This window comes from Cervus elaphus, chromosome 20 (assembly GCF_910594005.1).
Source record: "Cervus elaphus chromosome 20, mCerEla1.1, whole genome shotgun sequence".
Classification (NCBI taxonomy): domain Eukaryota; kingdom Metazoa; phylum Chordata; class Mammalia; order Artiodactyla; family Cervidae; genus Cervus; species Cervus elaphus.
In genome coordinates, this window is record NC_057834.1 from 49,377,280 (window position 1) to 49,392,692 (window position 15,413).

The following is a 15,413-nucleotide window of genomic DNA, read 5'->3' on the forward strand; positions in this document are numbered from 1 at the left end:
TCTTTGACAAAGGAGGCAAGGACATACAATGGAAAAAAGACAACCTCTTTAACAAGTGGTGCTGGGAAAACTGGTCAACCACTTGCAAAAGAATGAAACTAGAACACTTTCTAACACCATACACAAAAATAAACTCAAAATGGATTAAAGATCTAAATGTAAGACCAGAAACTATAAAACTCCTAGAGGAGAACATAGGCAAAACACTCTCCGACATAAATCACAGCAAGATCCTCTATGACCCACCTCCCAGAATATTGGAAATAAAAGCAAAAATAAACAAATGGGATCTAATGAAACTTAAAAGCTTTTGCACTACAAAAGAAACTATAAGTAAGGTGAAAAGACAGCCGTCAGATTGGGAGAAAATAATAGCAAATGAAGAAACAGACAAAGGATTAATCTCAAAAATATACAAGCAACTCCTGCAGCTCAATTCCAGAAAAATAAATGACCCAATCAAAAAGTGGGCCAAAGAACTAAACAGACATTTCTCCAAAGAAGACATACAGATGGCTAACAAACACATGAAAAGGTGCTCAACATCACTCATTATTAGAGAAATGCAAATCAAAACCACAATGAGGTACCATTATACACCAGTCAGGATGGCTGCTATCCAAAAGTCTACAAGCAATAAATGCTGGAGAGGGTGTGGAGAAAAGGGAACCCTCTTACACTGTTGGTGGGAATGCAAACTAGTACAGCCACTATGGAAAACAGTGTGGAGATTCCTTAAAAAACTGGAAATAGAACTGCCATATGACCCAGCAATACCACTTCTGGGCATACACACTGAGGAAACCAGATCTGAAAGAGACACATGCACCCCAATGTTCATCACAGCACTGTTTATAATAGCCAGGACATGGAAGCAACCTAGATGCCCATCAGCAGATGAATGGATAAGGAAGCTGTGGTACATATACACCATGGAATTTTACTCAGCCGTCAAAAAGAATTCATTTGAACCAGTCCTAATGAGATGGATGAAACTGGAGCCCCTTATACAGAGTGAAGTAAGCCAGAAAGATAAAGAACATTACAGCATACTAACACATATATATGGAATTTAGAAAGATGGTAACGATAACCCTATATGCAAAACAGAAAAAGAGACACAGAAATACAGAACAGACTTTTGAACTCTGTGGGAGAAGGTGAGGGTGGGATGTTTCAAAAGAACAGCATGTATACTATCTATGGTGAAACAGATCACCAGCCCAGGTGGGATGCATGAGACAAGTGCTCCGGCCTGGTGCACTGGGAAGACCCAGAGGAATCGGGTGGAGAGGGAGATGGGAGAGGGGATCGGGATGGGGAATAAGTGTAAATCTATGGCTGATTCATATCAATGTATGACAAAACCCACTGAAATGTTGTGAAGTAATTAGCCTCCAACTAATAAAAAAATTAAAAAAAAATAAATAAAAATAAAAAAAAAAAGTATGATAATCACAGGCACAGAGGGAAGAGCACCAACTTTGGAACCAGGTAAACTTGAGTCTGAAACTTTAGTCTGCCACTTACCACTTCAGCAAGTTATCTGTCTTCCAGTTCTCTGAACTTGAACTTCCCTATCCTTAAAGCCTAAAATACTTCCTTACTGTGCTGTGATAAGGATTACATAGACCATAAATGTTCATTTCCTCCCCTAGCCAAGCAGTTATTTTCCTCCAGTGACAGAGCCTTTATTTACCTGAAATATAATTGACATATGATATTATGTTAGTTTCATTTGTACTACATAGAGATTTGATACTTGCATACATTATGAAATGGTCACCATGAGTCTAGTAACCATCTGTCCCATACAAAGTTATTACAGTATTATTGACCGTATTCCTTATATTACATTCCTGTTCCTTATGTATTTTATAACTGGATGTTTGTACCTCTTAATCCGCTTTACCTATTCCATCCCAACAACCCCTTCCTTTTGGTCAACCACCCATTTGTTTTCTGTATCTGAGTCTATTTTCATTTTGATTTCATTTGATTGTTTTGTTTTTTAGACTCTACATATGTGACATACAATATTGCCTTTCCTTTGAATTATTTTACTTAGTATTATTCCCTCTAGATCCACCCATGTTGTTGAAAATGACAAGACTTCTTTTTTTACAGCTGAGGAATATTCTGTGTGTATATATATACTATATATATATAAGATATATATATAATATTTGTATATAGTATATATATCACATTTTTTTCTATATGTCTATTAATGAACATTTAAATATATGTTACTTTCATATCTTGGCTATTATAAATAATGCTACAATGAATATTGGTGTGGATATAATTTTTCAAATTAGTAATTTTATTTTCTTCGGGTAAATATCCAGAAGTAAAATTGCTGGATCATATGGTAGTTTCTGTTAAATTTCCTTTATGCTGTTTTTCATAATGGCTGCCCCAATTTACAATTTCATCAACAGTATATGAGGATTCCCTTTTCTCCACATCCTTGCCAACACTTGTTATTTGCTATCTTTTTGATGATAACCATTCTGATAGGCATGAGGTTGTATCTCGTGGTTGTGATTGGCATTTACCTAATGATTAGTCATGCTGAGCATCTTTTCATGTATCTGTTAGCTATCCTATATGTATGTCTTCTTTGGGGAAAAAAAAGTTTTTTCAGGTCCTCTGTCCAATTTTTAATTGGGTTGCTTAACTTTTTGATGTGAGTTGTTTGAATGTTTTGTATATTTTGGATGCTGCTGCTGCTGCTAGGTTGCTTCCGTCATGTCCGACTCTGTGCGATGCCATAGACGGCAGCCCACCAGGCTCCTCTGTCCCTGGGATTCTCCAGGCAAGAGTATTTTGGGTATTAACCCTTTTATCTGATATATTGTTCACAAATATCCTTTCCCATTCAGTACTGCAATGCATAATTTGTTGATAGTTTCCTTTACTATGCAAAAAGTTTAGTTTGTTGTAGTCTCATTTGTTTATTTTTGTTTCTCTTACATGAAGAAGCAGATAACAAAAAAAAAGTTACTAAGATTGATGCCAAAGAGCATATTGTTTATGTTTTATTCTAGGAGTGTTATAGTTTCAGGTCTTGTATTTAAGTATTTAATACATTTTATGTATTATTTTTGGATATGATGTGAGAAAGTAGTCCACTTTGATTATCTTGCATGGAGCTGTCCAGTTTTCCCAACACCATTTGTTAAAAAGGCTATCTTTTCCTGTTGTAATTCTTGCCTTTGTCATAGACTAATCATAAAAGCATTTGTTTATTTACAAGTTTCCCCATTATATAATGTCCTTATTTGTCTCGTTACAGTCTTTAATAGCTACTTTTCCTGAAGTAAGTATTGCTACTCTGGCTTTCTTTTTGTTTCCATTTGCATGGAATACCTTTTTCCATCCCTTCACTCTCAGTCTGTGTCTTTAAATCTGAAGTGAATCTCTTGTTGGCAGCATTTATATGGGTCATGATTTCTATCTATTAAACCACTTTCTGTCATTTGATTGGAACATTTAGTACATTTACATTGAAGTAATAATTGATAGGTATGTACTTATAAACATTTTGTTCATTTTTTTTCATGTGTTTATAGTTCTTTTTCTGTTCATTCTTCTCTTAGCCTCTTCCCTTTGGTTACTGTTTTTAGTGTTATGTTTGGATTCCTTTCTCTTTTTTGTGTGAGTATATTTTATAGGTTTGTGGTTACCATGAGGTTCATATATTATAACATATAACCATATATATATATATATACACACACATGATTATTTTAAGTTAATAATCTCCTGGGTTTGAATGCATTCTAACAACTCTTCATCTCTCCCCTTACACACACACATTTTATGTTTTGATGTCAGCTGTGTTACATCTTTTTGTTTTCTGTACCCCTTAACTCCTCACTGTGAATGTATATAATTTTACTGCTTTTATCCTTTAACCTTCTATCCTGCTGGCTTTACAAGTGGTTGATCTACTACCTTTACTATGTATCTGTCTTTATCAGTAAGATTTGTCCTTGCATAATTTTTGTAATTATACTTGTGGCCTTTTCTCTTAGAGAAGTCCCTTTAACATTCGTGTAAAGCCAGTTTAGTGGCACTGAACTCTCTTAGCTTTGTCTGCAAAACTCTTTATCTCTCTTTCAAACATGAGGGATAGCCCTACCAAGTAGAGTATTCTTGATTGTAGATTTTTCCCTTTCATCACTTTGAATGTATTATGTCCCTCTTTTCTGGTCTGTACAGTTTCTGTTGAAAAGTCAGCTGATAGTCCTATGGTAGTTTTCTTGTACATAATTAGTTGCTGTTCTCTTCCTTCTTTAAGATTCTCTCTTTGTCTTTAATTTTTGGCATTTTAATTAATTTGTCATGGAATGGGCCTTTTACGGTTAGTCCTGTTGGGGACACTCTGTGCTTCCTGGACCTGAATGTCTGGTTTCTCCTCCCAGGCTAGTGACATTTTCAGTTATTATTTCTTCAAGTAAGTTCTCCGCCCGCTTTTCTCTTCTCCATCTAGGTCCCCTGTGTGCAAACGTTAGTATGCTTGATATTGTCCCAGAGGTCTCTTAAACTATCTTTATTTATTTATTTTGCTTTTTTCTTTTTTTCTGTTCAGCTTAGGTGATTTTTACTACTGTGTTCCAGGTTGCTGATCCACTCCTCTGTATCATCCAAACTACTGTTTTGTTTCTAGTGCAATTTTTATTTCAGTTACTGTATTCTTCAACCCCCAGCTATTGTTTTTTATAACTCTTTGTTGAAATTTCCACTGTATTTATTCATTCGTCTCCTGAGTTTAGTGAGCATCATTATGATCTTTATCTTGAAGACTCTATTGGCTGGATTGCGTACCTCCACTTTGTTTCTTTCTTTTTCTGAGGTTATGTGTTGTTCCTTTGTTTGGAACATATTCCTGTGTCTCCTCATTTTTCCCAGTTCTCTTTGTTTATTTCCATGTGTTAAGTAGGTTGGTTACACTGTCTGATCTTGTAGAAGCAGCTCATGTAGGAGATGTCCCATGGGCCCAGCATCCTTTTTCCCTCTGGTCACCAGAGCTGTGTAGTTGAGGGGTGTCCTTATGTGGGCTGCATGAGCCTTTCTGTTGTGGTAGGGCCTACTGCTGTGGGCATGCTGGAGGCAAAAGGGGCCCTGACTCAGTTGTCTGCAAGGCTGTGCCTTGTGTGGTGACTAAAGGCTGGTTGTAGGGCGGGGGAGGCTTGCTGCATGGTTTGCTGTGTGGCCTGGGGGCAGGGTATGTGTGTAGAGCCAGAGCCTTTTTATTATCTTGCATGCTAAGTTGCTTCAGTCATGTCCAACTCTTTGCGACCCTATAGGCCATAGCCCACCAGGCTCCTCTGACCATGAGATTTTCCAGGTGAGAGTACTGGAGTGGGTTGCCATTACCTCCTCCAAGGGATCTTCCCAACCCAGGGATCAAACATGAGTCACTTATGTCTTTATTATCTTGGGAATGGAAAAGAGAACCATTTTATTATGTTTTATTGCTTTTTTTCTTTTTCAATGAAGGGGCAAGATTCTGTTGGAGGAAGAGTGAGAACATCTTCTGTGGCATCTGCTGCCATTAATAATATAAATGCATCTCCCTTTGGATTCCATCTTCTCCCACCCGCAGTGAAATTTGGAGTGCTCGAAGAAGGACACACCTATGCCACCACTGTAAAGCTCAAGAATGTTGGAGTAGACTTCTGCAGGTGAGGCCAAGGCTCCAGGTGTATGCTCAGATCACCTTCCCTTGCTCTGTGACTTTTCTTTGGTAGCCTACATCAGTGAATGCTTATTGGACTGAACTGTAATTACACCTGAACTCTTGAATCTTAGCATCATTCATTCAGTCATTTACCAATTCATCCATTCACTCATTCTTCAACAAATAAGTATTTCCCAAGCCTCAATTATATAGTAGGTATTTCTTTATATGCTGCTCAGTCATGTCCAACTCTTTGTGACCCTTTGGACTGTAGCCCACCAGGCTCCTCTGCCCATGGGATTCTCCAGGCAAGAATACCGAAGTGGTTTGCCGGTTTGATAACCTCCAGGGATCTTCCCAATTCGAGGGTTGAACCCACATATCCTGCATTGCAGGCTAATTCCTTACTGCTGAGCCATCAGGGAAGACCCATTTATTTGCCTTACTATTAATGATTATTCTTACTTTAGTAGGAGCACCTCAAGACCTGATATGTCCCAGAAAAAAATCAAAGAGAAGTTGTACAAGTGTTACAATAAATAATACACAAAACAATAACTAATGTGGAAAACTTGAAAGTCCATTTCTCAAATCTACTACCAACTATAACACCAACTAATATTTGTTGACACTCTGTGATCTAAACATAATTTTAATTATGTTAATTCTGCATGATTGAGGCAAAAAGGAAAAAATTAACCCTTAATCATCAAGGTCACTTTGACTCTAATGATGTGACTTGAAATTAATAGCAAATAACTTAACTCACAGTCTGTATTCCCAATAGAAAATATACCCTATCTGGCATGAAGTGACAAGAAAGTCACTTCAGTCCTTCATTTCCAGGTCAAAACCAATAGAATCTTAGAGTGTGTAGAGATCTTGGAGACTGTTATGATATAAAGGAACTGAGTAACTTGTCTTAAAAGGTCTTACAGGCTTCAGCAAGGGTAGATCTCTGATCCCCTGAGGGCCAGTTCGTTGGAGCACCTTGCTTTATCAACACAGCTGTGGTCACTGCTTCTTGTAGGAAATCAGTCCTTCCCTTTGGGTCCATGTATCATACATCTATTCCAAGACAATTCCCAATTACAAAATTTCCTCTGTGCTATTTTGTAGTAAGCATCAGGATTGTGGGGAACTTTACCCCCATAAAAATGGGACACACATATATTTCAGAATGCAGAGTTATTCTCAGTGTCACTAACAAGTTCTTTGAGAGCATTTATGATTCTGGACTCAGGATTGGAAGTTAGACAGCACATAGCTACAGGAGCATCTGATTGAGAAGATCACTGTCCCATTTTAGTTGAGGCATGTCCTCAACTTCAGGGATCATGTTCACTTCCTTGGAAAAAACTTGATGAGGACGTCACACCACCAGATCAGACATCATTGCTTTTTGGGGTTGTTGCCACAAAATGGGTGGGAAGAAATAGTCCAACCTCAAACTTCGTTAAACTCACCCAAGGAGACCCTGTGTGTCCAGTACAGAATTTTAGTTTTATATATTTCACTCCTCAGCTTGTTCAGTTCAGCCACTACAGGGCAGATAGCAAAGCGGATGGTAGAGGAAACCCAGTTGGGGTCAACATGGAGATAGACTGCCCTTGGCATTTTAATTTACTCCAGGTCTTTAACCTTCAGGCAGAGCCCACAAACCACAGGAAGGGGAAGAGATCAACAAGTACCATGTGTGAGTCCAGGGCTTTTCAAGTTCTCCTACGTTTTCTGAGCCTTTTCTGTTTCTCTTCTCGCCAAACATGCAAACCCCATACCACGACAGAGCAAGACTGGCTCCCACGCTCCACTGCTTTCCAAAAGAGCCTTTATTCTTCAGCTTAATGATCTGGCAGTCAGCATTTGTGTTCATGCTGGCGGCTACGCTGCAGTGCGCACGCCAGCCAAATATTCACAACCCTCTGCCCAGGCCCAAGCTGCTCGTCAGCATCCGATAACAAAGGGTTGAAACCCGGCTTGGAGTCAGTTTGACGCCGATGAAAACTGTTGGAAAGGCAGTTGTGAAACAGGCCCCAGATTCTCCTTCCAACTGGATATTAGACTGTTTTTCTACTAGTCTGGACCCCACTTCTCCCGTGTAGCCAATATTAACACCTTCCTGATTTTATTACTTCCCAGTTCATTTGTGCTCATGTTTTTCATTATGGCATCAATTTATTCCCATCTTTTTTTCCTGGTAGGTTTAGGGTGAAGCAGCCGCCACCCAGCACTGGACTGAAAGTGACTTACAAATCTGGACCCGTAAGTCCATGTGTGTGTCCGTATGTGTGTGCATACAGATATGTATATGTTTCCAGTGAAGTGAGCTCTTATGCCATTCCACCAATTTGGTTTAAGCCATTTATAAGTCGACTTTTTCTAGTATCATAAGCAACAGGTTCTTGGCACTGGTACACTCTCTGACCGTTGTTACTTATTTCTTGTAACAACCATAAGCACTCCTCTGCGTAAGTAGAATTAAACTTCCAGCTATGGAACCATTTCTGAAGTTCACTGCACTTGCCCCAATACTGCAGTTCTATACAGTTGTCTGAAAATACCTTTAAAAAATTAAAATATGATTTAACATGCATTTGGTAAACTGACTACCTAAAGATACCCTGTGACAAATCCTTCTGCAAAGTGAAAAGTCATTGGAAAAAATAAATACTTCATTCTTTACATTTTATGTAAATCTGGCCTGCTCTCCTGGTATTTGTCAGAGAATAGTAATGACATATTAAGAAATAGTACCATATTTAAATTAACCATCTGTCTCATTTCTCCAAAAATCTCTGAAAATGTGAATTTTAAAATGTCAAACTGTTCTGATTTTATTTGATACATTTTATTTAGTATAAAAGGTGTATTGCCGCTTACTTCAAAATATAATTTCAGAGGTATAGTATGATTAAACAAGAGGTTATCTCAAAATATAATAAAATCACACTCATCAACCTTGACTTTTATCTCTTGGTCAGTGTATCATCTTTTGCTTTAACACTCTCTTGCTTTGACAAGAGTGTTAACAAGCTTTGAGCTCCTCCCATATGCCAGCGATAGTGCCAGGCTACAAGAGATGTTAAAAATGAGTGAGACACATAAGTATACAAAGCAGGCACATGGCAGGCACTCAAGAGATGTGTGACTGAGTAACAGATGGTATAAGGAAGACTGGTAGATAAATGAACCATTCATCGGCGATGGGGACTTCACAGGCTCATGGAACTCTAAGCGAGTGCATCCAGTCCCATAACCAGCACATTGTGCTGACTGAATCCCGAGATCTTAAAGCAGTCACAGTTGCTATGTGTTGACACAGAAGAATCGGTTGGCTGTAGCACAAAGTCAGTTGCTTTCTTATAACTGGGCTACCAAGCAGCTCTGTGATGCTGTTGGTTAATCCTCTGCACCTTGCTTTCCTCATCTATAAAAGAAGGAGCTTAGACTGATCATTTCTTAGCCCTCTTGCAGCTCCAATATCTTATGATCTATAAAACAGTAATATGCCGGCTGCAATTCCAAAACAGAAATCCTTTTGGGGCTTCAATCCACTAATTTACGAGTACCTCTCTGAAACACTTCATCACTGTCCCATGTCAGAATTTCAGAATCTGCACAACATAAAGCAAAAACACAGTTAAAGCAAGCTTTTCTCCCACTGTTCTGGGAAGTTAGCAAATCTTTTTCATTTTAAGTAGGGATTAGGCCAAAACCCTAAATGACTGCTAGATCAACCTTTATACATACTAAAAACCCAAACTCACTCTATACCTTTTTTCTTTCTGATGGTAGTTTTGGCTCTGGCAGAAAAATGTAGCCTATAGACTTGTCTGTATCTAAATCTCACCCCTGTTCAGCTTGGTTCACTGCCAGCACTACATGAATGCACTCCAACCCGGGTAGACCTGTGTTATGGCAGCCCTCCAGCTCCCCTCGTGCAGCGTCATCCCCCAGCCCAGCTCCGATTGTTGGGCTTGGAGGGCTGAGGGCCTGGTTCTCAGAAGCTGCTGGATACCCTCCAGCGTGTAGATGTCCACAAACACTGCATTGAAAAAACTGAAACGTTTTTCAATTCTATTATTTATAAAACCCAATTGAAGAAAAAAAAGTTATATTCATACCTAATTGCTTTCCATGTGGTAGTTTCTGATTTATTTTTTCCAGATAACCGTTCTCACATTGGCTTTTTAACCTACCTCCTAGGGAGGTGGCTTCCAAACGTAAACAACCCTTTCTTTCCTGACTTAGTGCTCTTTTCAGGGGACAAGGCAAGAAGCCCATTCCTTGCTGTGTTTCTCCTTCATAATATATCAGGTTTCTTTTTTGCTGATACATCCTCTTCCATGTATCTTTCAGATCTAACCAGTTTGGCATTTAAACTAATTCTGTCTCCCTCTACTGGCTTTGCCATGTTACAAGTCCTACAGTGGGAATATGATAAACCATGGGGCATGGGCACAGGAATTGTGGGATTCACCCAGTCTCTTAAATTTAAGATTAAATTTATGCTTACCTTTGATTAAATTTATCTTTGTTTACAGAGATGACAATAAGTAGAAGCTTGCTACTGATATTCAAGAAATAACACAATTACAGACATCATAAAAGTTTGCCCCCAGCACCCTGGCATTTAGTTTCCTCATGCTTTTTCCTAAATGGCACCTGACTTTCTCCTTCAATTTATCCTGGGTCCCACTTACTCAATGGAAATGTACCTAACTGATCCATGAAGTAATTCTTCTAAATGCCAGAACAGCAGCATTCGTTTGTGCCAAATTGATAGATGAGGAAGCTAGGTTAGAGAGTTTGAATAACTTGCTCAAAATCATGTTAAAATTTTGAACTTCTGTATGTCTGATTCTAAAGCTCCATTGTGCATTTCAGGTGGCAGCTGGTTTGCAGGCAGACCTGAAAGTGGAATTATTTGCCATGGCTGTTGGGGAGGATGGCGCCAAGGGATTGGCACGTATCTCTCACAAAATAGAGATTATGACTGAGCATGATGTCCTGTTCTTACCTGTGGAAGCAAATATCCTTTAAAGTTCAATTTGAGTCACCACATATAGTGTAAAAATTACATTTGAGCAAGGAGAACACAGAAGTCAAAATGGTGTTACCTAATCCCCTCACATCTTCCCTCTGTAGCTTCATTTATTCTAGTTTAAAAACCACAGAGTTAAATTTCTTAGGACAAAGACTTGTGTCTTCATTCATTTTTGAATGCACCTGGCAAAGTGCCTGACACATAGGACATGTAACTTTAAGTTGGATAAATCTCAATATTATTGGCCATCTCTGGGGTATCAAACAATCAGAAATTTTTTAAAAAGCAAGTCTTTTTCTTAAGGAAAAAACCTGGTCATCTTTTTGGGGGATAGGAGACACCTTATTATAGAAACCAAATGAATAGGCATTGAATTACACATACATTCCTTCAAATTGGTATCTCCTGTATGTAGAATATACAGATACCAAAAACCTATTATATGCAATGTACTATATGAAATATTTTATCAAATATAAAAGTGAAAATTGAACTCTATCTTAAAAAGCTACATAAGCTGGTAGCAGGAATAAAATTTTCACACTTGATTCCTGTATTGTAACTCCAATAGTATGAATCATATACTACCTTGTGTTATAGGTATCTCTATTTGATACTTGAGCTGGGCCTTATAGAATACAAAAACTTTTGATGAAAAGAGACTTAAAATAGGAAGAATGAACAAAACTAGCAATAGGAAAGCTCCAGTTGTTCAGGAGGGTAAGCAGGGAGTTCAATTTGTTGACAGCTTAGAGTAGTAGTAATATAGTGGCAGCAATATCCAAAAGAAGGTTAAAGGATAATCAAGAGCAGAGCTGAAGGGTTAATCTTGGCAAGGGAGAGTCAAGATGACCAAGGGTCTAGACATTCTGAGGTGAAAGAGAAATTAAGGGAAATTGTGTCAGATGATCTTGATTGCAATAGAAGTGGAGCTGTATTCATTTGTTTATGGTCTTCCCAGGTGGTTCAGTGGTAAAGAACCTGCCTGCCAATGCAAGAGACTCAAGAGATGCAAGTTCAATCCCTGGGTCAGGAAGATATGCTGGCAACCCACTCCAGTATTCTTTCCAGGAAAATCCTATGGACAGAGGATCCTGGTGGGCTACAGTCCAAGGCGTCGCAGAGTCAGATATGACTTAGCAACTTAGCATGCATTTTCATTCTTTCAAAGATCATAGGTGTCCCTAATGTGCTAGGCATCAGGGATACAGCAATGAACAAGAGACAAATCTCTGCCTTTATGTAGGTTACATTCCAGTAGGAAGACAGACAATAGACAAAATAAGTGAATTGTGGACTCTAATGGTAATAAGTACAATGTAAGAAATAGAAAATGTAACATAGGAAAGGAAGTACATGGAGAAGGAAATGGCACCCCCCTCCAGTATTCTTTCTTGGAAGATCTGATGAACAGAGCAGCCTGGTGGGCTACAGTCCATGGGGTTGCAAAGAGTTAAATATAACTTAGAGACTAAACAACAGCAACAGCATAGGAAAAGAAGTACAGGGAGCGTTAAGGACTGAAATTTAAAATGAGTAGTCAGGAAAGACCTCCCTCAGAAGGATTTCCCCCCTCTGGGAATTATGTCCTCTTCATACAAGTTATTAGATGCTGAATCTAATAACTGACTAACTGAATCCCTGCTGCTAATCACAGCAATTAAATCATTCTGCATTTATTCTAATAAAATTTCTATTTCCTTGCTTACGATTAGAGACCATCTGTCTGGCACATAGAGATGGGAAAAGAGTTTTACTAAATCTTTAGTCTACTTCCAGGATCAACAATGATAGTTCATAGCCCATTTCTCAAGATCTATTCCCTCTCCTTCGTATCAAAAAAGCGTGAAATCTGCATGTTGATGTGGTCTGGGACCTGGTTATGGTGATTGATGGTGCCTATAGAAAGGCCAGTCACGTAGCAGAGAAACATACACTAGAGGGGACCGAAGAAATTCCAGATCAATATCCATCCTTCATCCTCTAAGCTTGGCATATAGAATTTGCATTAAATAGAAAATACCTAAAAGTGATCTGATGATGCTAAAGATTCTAAGGTATTATCTGAGTTTGCATATACAACTCATTTGTTCATGAAAATAATAGTCCTTAATGGGTATTTTTACCAGTTTTAACAAGCAGCAATTATGAGAAGAGACCAAAAGATTTTCCCCAGGGAAAAGAAAATCCCATGGTCCAGAGGATTTCTACAATTTCTTCCTCTGCACTCGGAGTCTTCATGTCCCGTAAAATTTCTCCACATTAGGAGTCAGGTAAGTAATACATTTGTAATTTGATTGTCATCCATTCAAATTTGAGGCCTTAGACCTCACATTTGTTCTCATCTTCATTCAGCCAGCAACCACTGAGCCACTTAGTCTGGTGGAATTAAAATACTTGTTTTTAATAATGATAACAAACTACCCATTTATACTCATTATCCATCTAATCCTCATACTATCTACAAGGTAGATAATTCCCCTACTTTATCAATAAGGAAACTTAGGCTCAGAAAATCTTGAAGAAGTAAAAAATCTAACTTACTTAAGTGTGATTCTAAAGTTTATTCTTTCAAGTGCTATTTTTTACATTGATCTGACTTTCCAAGGGCAGAAACACCAACAGCAGGATGCCCTACTGTCCTTGAGAATTTACAATTAGGTCAGTGGTTCTCACATTTTTTGGACTCAAAGACTCCTTATGTGCTGTGCATAGTCTCTCAGTCATGTCTGACTCTGCAACCCCATGGACTACAGCCCGCCAGCCTCCTCTGTCCCTGGGGATTCTCCAGGGGTTGCCACGCCCTCCTCCAGGGATCTGCCCAGCCCAGGGCTCAAACCCAGGTCTCCTGCTTGCAGGTGGGTTCTTTACTGACTGAGCCACCAGGGAAGCCACATGGCTGTGCTGGGTCTTCATTGCTAGTTTTTCTCTAGTTGTGGCAAGCAGGGGCTACTGTCTAGCTGTGGTGCATGGGCTTTTTATTGTGGTGGCTTCTCTTGTTGCAGAGCACAGGCCCTAGAACATGAGGGCTTCAGTTGTTTTGGTTCCCACGCTCTAGAGCACACACTCAAAAGCTGTGGTGCATGGGCTTAGTTGTTCTGTGGCATGTGGGCTCTTCCCGGACCAAGGATCAAACCTGTGTCTTCTGCACTGGCAAGCGAATTCTTTACCACTGAGCCACCAAGGAAGCCCTCCTTATGTATTCTTAAAAATTACTGAGGATCCCCCAAAACTTTTGTTTATGTGGGTCATTTTTTTAAATCAGTATTTACCATATTAGAATTAAAACTGGGAAAAACTTAAAATTTATTTTTTAAAAAACAGTACATTGCTGTAAATAAATTGTTAATGAAAAATAACTTTTCCAAACAAAAATTAATGAGGGGAAGATTATGTTTGGCTCAATAGAACATAGCTGGATTCTCACAGTTGCTCTGTCTTCAATCTGTCACCATATCACACATTGCGGAGTCTCTGGAAGACTCCGCTGTATAGTCATGAGAGAAAAAAGCCAATAACATCTTGCATTTGTTTCTTAGGACTGCTGTAACAAATCTGTTTTTGTTGACCCAGGCTGCTATAACTAAGTACCACAGACCAGGTGACTTAAAACAGTGGATATTTATTCTCTTGCAGTTTGGGATGCCAGACAATCGGAATCAAGGTGTGAGCAGGGTTGGTTCCTTCTGTAGCCTCTGAGGGAGCATATGTTCTATGACCTTAACTTCTGGTGGTTCCCCTCAATCCTTGGTGTTCCTTAGCTTATAACTCACCACTCTCATCTTCGCCTGTCTCCAACAGCATTCTTCCCTTTGTGTTTCTATCTCTCTCTCCTCATAAGATCAACAGTCATTGGATTTAAAGTGTTAGTCTCTTTGCGACCACATGGACTGTATAGCCTGCCAGGCTCCTCACTCAGTCCATGGGCTTCTCCAGGCAATACTGGAGTGGGTTGCCATTTCCTTCTCCAGGGGATCTTCCCAACCCAGGGATCAAAGCCGAGTCTCCTGCACTGCAGGCAGACTCTTTACCGTGTGAGACACGAGGGGCTTCTCATTGGATGAAGGGGCCACCCTAATCTTGAATGGGCTTCCCAGGTGGTGCTAGTGGTAAGGAACCCACCTGCCAATGCAGGAGACAGAGACGTGGGTTTGATCCCTGAATCAGGAAGATCCTCTGGAGAAGGAAATGGCAACCCACTCCATTCTTTTGGCTGGAGAATCCTACAGACAGAGGAGCCTGGCAGGCTACAGTCCATGGGGTCACAAAGAGTCAGACACAACTGAAGCGACTTAGCAGGCACGCATGCACTTGAATAAGATAAGGCTTCACCTTAACTTGATTGCATCTGTAAAGACCCTATTTACAAATAAGGTCACATTCATAGGTCCCTGGTAGACATGTGTTTTGTGGGGACAAACTCAATATAGTCTACCCTCTGGTCCCCCAAAATTCACATCCATCTCACATGCAAAATACACTCAGTCCATTGCAACACTCCCCAAAGTCTTCACCTATCCTGGTGTCCTCTCCATTTGCGGACCTGTGAAACTAGGAAACAAGTTGTTAGCTTGTAAACTACTATGGTGGGATAATATAAGACATTCTAATTTTAAAAAGAGAAGATGCAAAGAATTAAGCAATCACCAGGCTAAGTGTTTGCAATGCTCAGGG

At 39.3% G+C, this 15,413-nt stretch overlaps 1 protein-coding gene across 1 annotated transcript in view; it reads left to right on the plus strand.

Moving 5' to 3' along the window:
• Positions 1-13,188, plus strand: part of SPAG17 (sperm associated antigen 17) — a 235,476-nt gene extending 222,288 nt beyond the window's left edge. Inside the window, exons 45-48 of the mRNA XM_043875734.1 lie at positions 5,512-5,696; positions 7,894-7,954; positions 10,580-10,724; positions 12,866-13,188. Coding sequence (XP_043731669.1) covers positions 5,512-5,696; positions 7,894-7,954; positions 10,580-10,724; positions 12,866-13,005 — 531 coding nt within the window. The 3' untranslated portion in view covers positions 13,006-13,188. The remainder of the gene's footprint in view (positions 1-5,511; positions 5,697-7,893; positions 7,955-10,579; positions 10,725-12,865) is intronic.
• Positions 13,189-15,413: the final 2,225 nt, after the last annotated feature.